We start from the raw sequence: 12,422 nt of genomic DNA, 5'->3' as shown, positions 1-12,422 counted from the left end.
ACAACATAAGGCAATTTCCGTATGTCTGTAGCTCTTAGAATCAAAAACTACTCGACTGATTTTTATAATATTTTCAGAGATTGTTTTCGAGATATCTGAAACTTAGTTATTTAGTTATTTTATTCGGACACCCCTCTGAGAGACGGCATGCAATTCGGACAGCCGTCCTCTCCAAGAGACGACATGCAATTTGGACATATTTTTTTTTTGTATGCAATTTGGATGTACACCGATGCCAATTTTCCAGCGTCAAGTACACTTAAATCGAGATTCCCCGATATAGCGCTGCATTTTATGTACGTTAATTTGTTCCGGGACGAAGGTGGATTTACAGCTAGTTATACTCGTATATAGGACATATATGTATGCAGAATATGCCGCCCCCCCCCCCCCCCCCGGGGCATGCTTGGATCACTCTGTATATTAACAAATAGTATAGATAAAAATAACCCGTTTTTATATGTTTATATATAATGATAATTGCAGATGAATATTACTAGTTATACTCGTGTATTCGTGTCCAATTTACAATTTGCCTTACCTATATACTATTCTGTGCCACGCGAAACCAAGTCCAGTCTTATGACCCACACCATTCTACGGCCTACGGTTACAATCACCATCTGCACAGGACGCTTTGTAGGTAATTGTTTATTACATTGTGGTACTCGTGATTTTTGCTCAGCTCTTTGACTGACTTTTCACTTATCCTGTCCACATCGCCATGTAAATAAAATATAATTAGGAACACATTCGACTTACAGAAGGTTAAACTATATAATATAATATATACTATATATTTACTTTTGGATCTGAGGACCGTTACCTTCGGCGGTGAGGTACAAATTGAGAGAACACTGAAAATTATGTTATCACGTAATAATAATCAAAATACCTTGCAATATAGCCACTTTGTTTGTTTGAACGTGTTCAACTATTTTATAATAATTTACCCATCACACAATTCGTTACTCATTTAATTTATTTCATGTGTTTTTGTCAGTAATTCGATAAAATATGTTAATAAAAATATTACCTAATCTCAATAAATACTGTAACATAACAATATTATATACGCATGGGTTATATATAAGTTTAATTGGTATATGTAACTGTGCTAGACATATTGATATTTTATGGCTTATAAAAATGTTGTTTACAGTGCGCAAAGACCTATATCTAAATAAGCATGTGAATATTGTATAATTTATTTTTTAGATCTTTTGACTATTTCCGGCCCGATCAAGATCAACACATTTTTAATATCTATGTGATCGGGGGTGGGGTTCGATCCACACAACTAAGAAGCTGTCTATTTTTCCACAATTTCCGACTATAGGGAGGGGAATACCGGAATAAATTTTTAGCAATATTTCGTTGGTCCATCATAATGCGCAATAATGTACGACGTACATAACTTACGAGTTATTAAAACTAAAAAATGCAATGATAAAAAAGGGAAAAGTAAGTAACCACTCTACTGTACAGGTGTCGAGTGTACTTTGACACCGAGAGTAAGTCACAGTAGTATCATATATATGTGTTAAATTTGAATTCAATGATAAATCAAGGCTGAAGGCATACGAAAAACGATTCAGGGCGAAGATTTAAAAAAATTAATAATATACGTTAAAAATTCAAGTAGGTACCCACAAGTAATAATTTGATTAAATTACAATAAAATATATAAATAAATCACTATTCTTCGTTTAAAGAATATTATCTAATCTCGTCGAAATATTAACTTAAAATGTCTATGAAAAAAATTGTGTATATATATTATTTTGGATTTTTTGGTTATAGTATGAACTATTTACGAGGAACCTTGTATACAATTTTCAAGGTTTTTGACCATGCAAACAATTTTTTATTGACATTTAAAGGAGTCAAAATATTTTGAAAATTCAATCATGTATAAAAAATTCTTATACAAACATTTGTAAAGAATATCAAGTACCTTCAGTTATTTGTTTTATAATAAATTACAAAAAAAAAAAAAATAAGAAAATCGTTTGATAAGAAATTATTATTTTACGTGTAGGTACATTTCGTCAAAATTGAAATTCCAGACAAAAAATAGCAGTGGAATTATGATCAATTTAATTTTTAATTTTAACAACTTAACCTTATATTAAATTTTTAAAGTTTTTTACCATGAAAACAATTTTAAACGACGTTTCTAAAACAAAAATACTAAAAAAATCGATAATGTCATAGATGTCTGTATACATAGCTCTAAATTAGTCAAAATGTTTTGAAAATATTATCATGTATGGAAAATACTTTTATAAATACATTGGTAAAAATTTCAATTATCCACGGTTATTGGTTTAGATTTAGACAGAAATAAAATTTTGTCGTTTACTGAGGGTTTCGGGTAAAAATTCCTGTTTTTTAAAATGTCATCTTGTTTTTTATTTTAATAATATTTTACGGCCCCAAAAGGTGATAACGGACAGAAAAACGAAAGCCAGAGTCTTCTTATACACTATTTAATTTTTAATTTTTGAACCATAACTATGATTAAACCAAATTATACTTGTAATCGAAATGGAAAATTTTCTCGAACGCATTTTTCTTTCAAGTGTACAAAAGTGTAATGTCCCGTTTCCCCTTTTTTAACACTTTATTTATATTATATGGTTATGAAACTTTCCTCGTACTTTTTACTTTTTATACCTCTTAACATTTAACATTTTTAACGAATTTTCCTCTTTGATGTTTATTACACGTGCGTGTGTGTGTGTGTGTGTGTGTGTGTTTTTAATGATATACAACTTTAAAGGTCTGTAATGAATGAACTATAAAAAAAGAGTAATATAAAAGTCTGAAATACTTAACTGGACTTCTCCTAGCCGTTTTGATTCTAACAAGACCCTAAACAACAAAATACGTTCTACAGTTTTAGAGGTCTACGTTGCTAAAGGAAAATCTAGCTAAAATTGACTATTTTTTAACGATTAAAGAAGTAATTAATTTTTTTTTTTAATTTCAAACTTTATCTACTTGACAGCATTTTTAATGAGCTATTCGTCAACTTTCTAGCTCTCATAATTTCAGAGAAGTTAAAAAATAGTTTTCAGGACTGAACTTTTTTCTGGATTAAAATCTTTAAACCACTTGAGTGAGCATTATACCGAATCGATCTCATTAATGTCTCTCTTCTTTTTTTTCTATCTTAAAATCTTGATGTTGTCAAAAATTCAGATTTTTTCATCCTATTTACCATATTAAATATCATGAATGTTAAAAAAAACTCACATCATTGTAAAATCAATTAATCCATCGCTCCGCTCAAAATTTTAAATCAAGAGATCAAATGAAAACCAACAAAAACCTCAAATAAAGAATTCACCGTTAAAAGAAAAACCATTTTCTTGTTTTCCACCATTATTATTTATTGGCGAGTTGGTGACCCCAACAACAGTGTTATTACTTATTAGGTGAATTTTTTTTTAAATCAATAACATAATTATAGATAATTTTATTTTTTTATCCGATTTCAGCATGCAATCGGTGTAGGTACAATGTACATACTAGCTACGACTCGTTATGTTAATTGGCCTAAAAAAATGATAATAATAATATTTTGTTCGCGTACAGTGTGTACTATATTAATATGTGTTACTGCGTAAAAGTAAATAGTTGATACATAATTTGAACCATGGACGAATTTTAGTCGACTTGGCGAGCTATTACTTATCGTGTACATACCTATATAATATGTATATATATATATATATATATACGGTTAATGCCCGTTCACTATACATAATATCTTTCACTATATTATACCCTTGTGTAAATATTATCAAATATTATGATAACGCCACATGTGTACCTAATACCTATACCGCCACCGTATCAGTGACATTCCGACGATATATTATTAATTATTATTATATTATTACCCGCACGAATTCGTTTATGACAATTCATATTTATTTTATTTTATGTAGGTACAATAATAACACAAATAATAAATGATAATAATATGTCATCCTCGAAATCAATAGGACTCGAATTTATATGCAAATTGCTATTTTTCTGAATGTCCTGAACTGCACTAATGTAATTACTCAAAAGTATTTAATGCTGTATTCTGAATACTTGTATAGGCAATAGTAGATGGGTAGTATACAAATTTAATTTACTTGTAATTGTTATATATTATATCATAAATTATCAGTTATATATTTATAATTTATTTTATTTATTTATTTATTTATATATTTTTTTTTATATTACATAAACAAATACAATACATTTTTAACATTGGCTACATTTTCCCAAAATCGATATTTTTTTTTTAAATATCTTAAGCAAAACTATTTTAAAAGTATTTAGAATACTTTTATAATATTTTAAATACTTTATTCGGAATACTATTTTTCATAAGTAATCGAGTACCTATATTTATTTCGATTACTTTAAAAGTATTATAACAAATTATGATCGTTTTAAACTAGGTAGGTACCCATGTTAGATTATAAAATTGCGAGACGTCGTGATTTTTTTAAAAATTCTATTGGTCTACAATCTACATATTAGTATATGTATTTTGACAAGCAGGAATGTACAAGTTTAAATGTTTGAAAGATCCGTTAAATATATGGTTTTAATTCGCGAATGAGTGAAACCGCACAACAATTTAGCACTTTTTAAATAATATTCGTATGTTATTACATACTATTTACATATTTTACTAAATTTAAATAAAATTTCCTTAAAAATATTAATAAATATTTAGTAAGTTGATATTATACCTAACATACAATAAAACGACTATATTCTGTACCTAATTCAGTTCTACCAACCTTTTCTCGCGGGACCAATATTTTATATTTTATTTTACCGAAACCAATCCGTAGATTAATGCAGTTATTAGCCAAAGGTGGACATTAACTACTTAAAAAGTTAAAGTTAAGTTAAAAAGTTAATATTTTTTTAACTTTTTATCTTAACTAGTTAGTTTATTTTCTAATCAACTTATGAACTTTACTAGTTTAATTTACAGTTGAAATAACTTAGCTTTTCTCAGTTGATTTTAAAAAAATCCATCAAGTTAAAAACATTTTGGAATTTTTTGTTTATACGTAAATATTACTATCACACATGAAGGTCATGTACTCATCTTCACGTATTATGACATTAAATTGCTATACGATATAAAAAAATATATTCGTTAAATTATTTATTTGAGATGAGTACAGTTTAAATTAATAAATAATAGTAAAGTAAAAGTAAAAGGGTAACAGTGTACATTATGATAAAAGTTCAATAAAATTGTTTTTTATAATTTATAAATTAGAAACTAAAAAGTCACATTCACTCTTTATGTAATTTATATACTAATTTAAAAAAATAGATTAAATTTTTTTAAACTGAGTTAAGTTAATATTTTTTTCTTTATTAACTTTTAACTTATGGAGTTAAATTTATAATTTGTTAACTGTTAACTTTTAACTTATCGATCTTGAGTCCTCTTAACTTAACTTGAATTAATTATTTTCATTAACTTGGCTACCTTTGTTATTAGCTAATTTGGATCCCCTCCTTCTTAGAACGATTATAATTTGTATCTCATCTCTAGGGCTTATTGCACTCAAAAAGTACTAAATATGCAAGCACTTATATATGCGGTTCAATATTAATATGCTTTAAAAATATGCACTTTTTTTTACTACAATTTATTTTTATAAATATGAGCATTTTTAAATTTTATAACTTTTACTAAATATTTTTTAATAAGAACGGTAAACTTTCATTATCAATCATCAAATATACTCATAATCAAATATTTTTTCGTAGAATCTTGATAATAATTTAAAATTGACTTAAATAAATTGAATAGCCCAAAAAACACATGCAACTTCCGAACTCTACTTATCACTAGGTAATGTTTATAACTGTAGCTAGGTGTATATATTCAAGTCTGTAAAAAGGGCTCGTCCACAAATATGAAAATAAATTAATAAACAATAGATAATATTATTATGTAAAAAAAAAAATTATAATAAAAATCGATTTCTAGATATTATTATACCAAGATCCATTAATGTATTAAATGTTTAAACGAAATAATAAAATAGAGGTACTATGTAGTAGTAGTGCATAATGACAAATGTTTTAGTCTGAAACAACCGTGTGATATTTTCTTGAAAAGTATTATGAAGTGAACCACCGACAAAATTATATCACGCATAATAACAACGACATTATTATAATATGATAGGTAGGAACTAGGTACCTATATAATAAAACAGATTACATATATGATTAGTTACAATACGTAATAATTATTGTAATATTATATCTACCTAGTATTTTTATAATATTATACTGCAGTATTTATCAACCATGACCCACTAATGCATTATTTAAGTCGATATTTTTTTTTATCAATAAAAACAGTCATCATACAATACCGTGATGGTAGGTAGATAATAACACCGATTATATGGAATAAAATCTCGGTCAACAATAATAATAATTATTGTGATTCGTGTAATTATGTAAATAATTCTGCACTATATCGACAATAACACAATATATGATACCCATAAAATACCTAAGGGCTAAGGCTATTTAATATATTAATTTACAGAGTGTTATGTTCAGAGAAAATATGATACTCACCCCTTTCCTTTTGTCCTCAATCAACGAGTTTATACAAACTCTGATTTTTTTATACACTCAAGGACCATATATTTTAGAATACTTAGATTTATTCATACCATCAAAGGAGTGTCCTGTGGCGATCCAAACATTTTCTTTATTTTCAAATAGACATGTAAATGATCTTTACAGTAGGTACCCCTTTAATGTAAGAAACCTGAATGGATTATATACATGAATATCCTTAATCATATTTTTATTGTAGATTTAAAATATTATTGTTATGTTAAATTGTGTTGTATTTTAACTTGCTGCACCCACCACAGGCTATGCTTTTAGGGCGGCGTCATAAGCTATATCTATATTTTAAGTTTTTGAATTTTCATGTTAACATAATATTATTTTTATGAAAAATTAGGAATCAAAATCGAAATTCTAACAAATAATGTACTGTATTAATTTTGCAATGAGAAAACATTTAAAACCATACCATATTATTATCATATTATGATACGTCACAGGTGATACGGTTGTTCCCTCCCGAGAGTGGCGGCTACTGTACACATTTTACGCAGTATTTAATATTTAATATAACTATTAATTGTATTATAATATTTTATTTTTATTCATTTTATTTTATTAAAATTATTTACAGACTATAGAATACAATAAGTATAATGAGTACATTTTATAAAATGATAATTAATGGTTATTGACAAGATGTTAGCATATTTTATGGGCAGGCACTCGGCCACCTGATATTACAACATTAAATTACGAAGACTCACGAGGATTTTTTAGATATTGAAGGACAATCCATATTTTCTGTTTTTAAATTATTATTGTAATAAAATTACATCAGTAACAATAAACTCGCATGAGAAAGCACTCGAAATTAAAAAGACGAAATTACGAACTAAAACGGTGAGCCATGAAAGATTTTATGGGCTCTCAATCTTGGTCATAGAACAAAAACAAGCTGGATAATAATTAATATTGACCACGAATGAGCCATTGACATATTTAAAACTTTACGGTCAGACGTTGAAAGGCGTTGCTGACTGTTAAAAAAAATTATTTATTTTAAAGTGTACCTAAGCAATAACTGTTAAGTTATATTGTTATATTTAAAAATATGTATTATAATATGAGGTGTTATAAGATTATGATATGTTTTTATTTTAAAGATATATGATTTTGTGGCGTTCGATATAAATTAAACGTGTGGTCGTCATGATCATCGCACTAGCTGGTGTTGTCTCGCTGAAGTGATGAGAAATATTTAAGACTAGTATTTTTAATTTTTATTTGTAAGAATTTATGATATAGAATTTAGCAGTTTTAGGATTTTAAGGGACTAATCCTCCACCCCTGAGACCAGTAGCACAATTTATTCCCGTGTCACTGCTTCGATAAAATCTGTGATGAGTACTGGGAGGCGCAGAAATTGCCTAAATATTTTGAATAAAACAGAAACACTTTTAATCAGTGGGCGTGCTTGGCTTTTTTAAAAAGGAAGGCGGGGAATATGAATTTTCGACTATTATTAGACCACTATATAGATGACGGTAAATATACTCTCATTGCACCCCTACCGTGATCACGCCCCTGCGATTAACGTTACAATGTCAGTGTTATAATTATATGCAATATAGTCGGTTGTCGACTAAAGAAACTAGAAAGACATAGCTTATTCACATCCAGATATAGTAAGCCCATCGAGAGTCGTCGTCAATCATAATAATATTAAAGATCTAAACTTTTGCAACTTACAATAATAACATGTTCCAATACGCACAGTGCATCACACGAATGACATTTTGGCACAAGTCTTACTGCATTTCAATACGTCCAGTGGATAGTTCCATAAATATATTGACGTACATAATAACAAGCATAACTGACTAGTCTGTAGCGCGTGTGCTCCCGTTTGCATTTTTCAAGATTTACCTATAAACATTATTATACAGTGTGGTTAACCAAGCTCACCTCCATTTGTTCCTTTAATGGGTAATGGATTTAAATTTAAATTATAATTTTTGGAATTTTTAAATATACTCATGGGCCATATTTTAAAATTCTTTAATTTTTTTGTTCTACTTTAGGAGTGTCCTGTATCAAAAACTTTTGTTTTATTAAATGAGAACCCCCTTTTTTACTGTTAATTATTTAGTGGATAATTGTTTTGAAAATATTGATGTACTTACCTATAGTTCAAAATTTGAATGAGTTATTTCTTAGTTATGACATTTTCTATTAAGGATAATAGTCCTTAGAAATGGTTTTAAATAAATATATAACAAACGTAAAACTGCATTACACTTAGGCCATTTTTACAAATTATTAATATTGATAGATTAATATTTATGACTAAAATATTCAAATCCCCATAGCCCCCATATCTTATAAACCCATTATTATGAACCTTTTATCTTTAGAATACAAAGTTGAATAACTCAAAAACGACCCATACGAATTTCAGGAAAATTTAAGGAAAATTATCCACTATATAATTTACAGTTGAAAAGGGGTGTTTTCGTTTAAAAAAACAGAAGTCTCTATATCTACTGGACACTTCTTAAGTAATAAAAAAAATCTCAAAAATTTTAAAATATGGTCTTAAAGTATATTTAAAAAATTTAAAAAATGAGATTTTGAATAATTGCATTATTGAAGAGAAAAAAAAGAGGGTGAGCATGCTTGGCGAATCACTTTGTATACTCGCATTATTATCAAAATATCGACCGTTAGGAGAAAGTCGTTACGAAGAGGAATGTAATATGTAGGTAAGTCTTCCGAGTAAAAGATTTCATCTAATATTGAGCTGAATTTATTAATAGATTTTAAAATAATAATGATAATAATAATCGTGTATACAAATAATAAATAATTTACATTAATTTATATATATAGGTATATATAATGTATATATAGGTATATACCTATATGTATTTAGATCAATATTAAAAAAAAAAAAAACAACAAAATAATAATAAATAAAATAATGCACGAGCGAGTTAGATTTTGTACAAATAAAAAAATAATAATAATAATAATAATAATAATACAATATAGGTATTATAATATATATAGAGTTTTACTTTTGTGCACACAGAAATAACTGAACCGCGGTCGACACAGTAAAAAACCGTAATGTTTTAAAATAATAATTTTAATAAAATAAAAAATAAAAAAAATACTATTCGATAGGTTAAAAAAATTAAAGTATAATACCCGCCTGAGTAGTCGTCTATATATTATAGGCGCGCGTAAGGCGTGAGAATTCAGGATTTAAAAATGATTATTTTAACATCCTAAACATACCCGTTGTCATCTACTCGTTCACTATTCGGCTGCATATTACACCGTACGGTAGTTTATTCAATAAATAAAATATTTCAAACGATCATTTAATTTAATTTTACACACCGTGTAGTGATGGGTAATATTTTCGAATGCGGTTCGCCGCGGTAGTCATATACCATATTGTAATGCAATATTGTAATTAATAATATAATTATGATTACGATGATTTGTGTACAGCTTGTGTACGCAGAGAAACGATAAAACAATAGTATAATAATAATTCTAAACATTCACAATCACAAAAATAATTGAACAAGTATTGACAATAATACATTATTGGATACTTACATATTATTATTATTATTATATCAGGGGTTCGTACAAGAGTGGGGCTCAGTCGTTTTATAAAAATTTACGAGAAGTTTCCGAATATTTTGTATGTTGTATAACAATATATCAACGCTCTTCGACGGGGAATCAACGGAAAACATTCATTCGAGGATTATATAATACCTAATATTATAAGTAGTTATACATACTAAAATGGCAAAGTTGATGGCTTTTCATTGGTCATCATTTACATACAACACTGTACCTACTAAACTATATTTAAGGTAATTTATCACATTACTTTTTTTTCCATTATTCAATCTGTACAAACATAACACATAATAATATTATTTTAACTTATAAACGTACAGTTTTGTGTATGCCTATACACCGAATGCCTGACACGCAGCCATTCGACTTGTTCGGCAAGCACCGTTTTTTTTTTCTGTTCATCAGTCATCATGAACTTTTTACAATGTAACAATGATAATAGTTATAATAATAATAATAATAATAATAATAATAATAATAATACTAATAATAATATCCATCGACTACCGCTATGACGCGGTTTTTACCCAAGTAGCTGGCACCCATTGCGGTTCTCTTTCTAGACTATTTATTTCGTTTAATAACTGGTGATACGCTCTCTCGGTATCGTTATTGATGATGATCATGTCGAAGTAATGGCCGAACTTGTCTTCCATTTCTCTCGCCTTTTCAATTATCTCTTTCAGCTCTTCCTCCTGCAAAAAAAAAATATTGTTCATATAAAGTCATGCCACCGAATATAATTGATCAAGTAAATAATATATTATAACGTCCGGCTTTCGAGCTATGTGTCCCGTTGTCCACAACGAACGCAAAAATGTCTCGCTTTGAAAAAACGGTGATCTGTGGCCATTGCACTAAGATACTTGGGCTATATAAATTCTCATGGTTAGATATATAATAATAATTAAAGACCTTATCGCGGTCACCGACCACTGCAGGATGTAGGTAACAGAAAAACCTGACAAATGATTAGTTCTATATTTTAATTTCAAACTACTCGAAATTAGTTCTGTTTTAATTTTCTTAAATAATTAAACATACATTTTCACTTCTAATTTGTTTTATTACGTTGAACTGCGTTTATATTTACTGTTGTCATTTTACGCAAAAAATAATAAGAAAATTATAATAGATCGACGTGTTTTTCCTATTACGATTGACAAGAGTCACACTACGGAGGTAAAAATGTATGGTAACGTTAAGTTTATAACACCACAGCAATGCATACTTTGTAAGGTTCGCCGTTCTTTAGTCTCTTTTGACGTAGTTTTTCCAAGGACGGTGGAGCTACAAACACGACGAAGGGCTTCAAATCGGAACTCCGGAGAATTTTCAACGACTGTGGGTGTAGGTTTAACACGCATATCTTACTGAAGTTAACCACCGACCGGATGGCGTCCAGCGACGTGCCTGTAAATTTTTTACTCATTAGTACCTCTATAGTATGAATTTTATAGAAATTTGTGATTTTTTTTTCATAGCGTAATATATTACCGTAATAAGCTTTCTCGTATTCACCGTGTTCAACAAACTTCCTCGACAGAATGTCCGATTCAAACTGAACCCTGGTGATGAAGTGATAATCTTGACCATCTATTTCACCGTCTTTTTTCGCTCGGCTAGTATCTACAAAAAAAAAGTATGACAAATTACAATTTTTTTTACATAAAATACAATATGGAACAATTATTCAGACTAATGTGCAGAGTATTTAATAATATTAAATCATGGTCTATGATTATGCTTACGGGGAATAGCAGCTGCAAACCTATCACGGTCTTCCATTAATCTTTGCCTGAGCTCGTGTCGGCCAATGTTAGGTGGGCCAATCAACACAATTGGCCTTTTATGGTTTGCCCGTGGATAATACAAGGCCACTTCTTCATATGTCAGTATCTCTTCGGCTTCATATTCTATACACGATTAATAATATTGTTATGCGTCATGGACATTTGTTTTAATAAACTAGTAGATACATAAATATTTAAAAAAAAATTTAAAAATACCATCAGAGTTGGACGAATAAATAGGGTAACCTCCGTCTTGATATAGTGACTTCTTTTTCCTTTTTTTCAGGTTCTTTTTGCCACAGAGAAGCGTATTTTGTTTTTTGG

The 12,422-nt window shown here is 28.5% G+C and overlaps 1 protein-coding gene across 3 annotated transcripts in view; it reads right to left on the bottom strand.

Annotated features, from left to right (window-relative positions):
* Positions 1-9,655: 9,655 nt before the first annotated feature.
* LOC100158931 (MAGUK p55 subfamily member 5) overlaps positions 9,656-12,422 on the bottom strand; it is a 65,994-nt gene continuing 63,227 nt past the window's right edge. For all 3 annotated transcript variants that reach the window (XM_008183780.3, XM_008183786.3, XM_008183788.2), the window contains 5 exons: positions 12,315-12,410; positions 12,057-12,221; positions 11,803-11,934; positions 11,537-11,718; positions 9,656-11,000 (listed from right to left, as the gene is read on the bottom strand). In XM_008183780.3, coding sequence (XP_008182002.1) covers positions 10,815-11,000; positions 11,537-11,718; positions 11,803-11,934; positions 12,057-12,221; positions 12,315-12,410 — 761 coding nt within the window. In that variant the 3' untranslated portion in view covers positions 9,656-10,814. The remainder of the gene's footprint in view (positions 11,001-11,536; positions 11,719-11,802; positions 11,935-12,056; positions 12,222-12,314; positions 12,411-12,422) is intronic.

Source organism: Acyrthosiphon pisum, chromosome A1 (genome assembly GCF_005508785.2).
Source record: "Acyrthosiphon pisum isolate AL4f chromosome A1, pea_aphid_22Mar2018_4r6ur, whole genome shotgun sequence".
In the NCBI taxonomy this organism is placed as follows: domain Eukaryota; kingdom Metazoa; phylum Arthropoda; class Insecta; order Hemiptera; family Aphididae; genus Acyrthosiphon; species Acyrthosiphon pisum.
The sequence above is the reverse complement of the archived record's forward strand: the minus strand, read 5'-3'. Positions and strand labels throughout refer to the sequence as shown.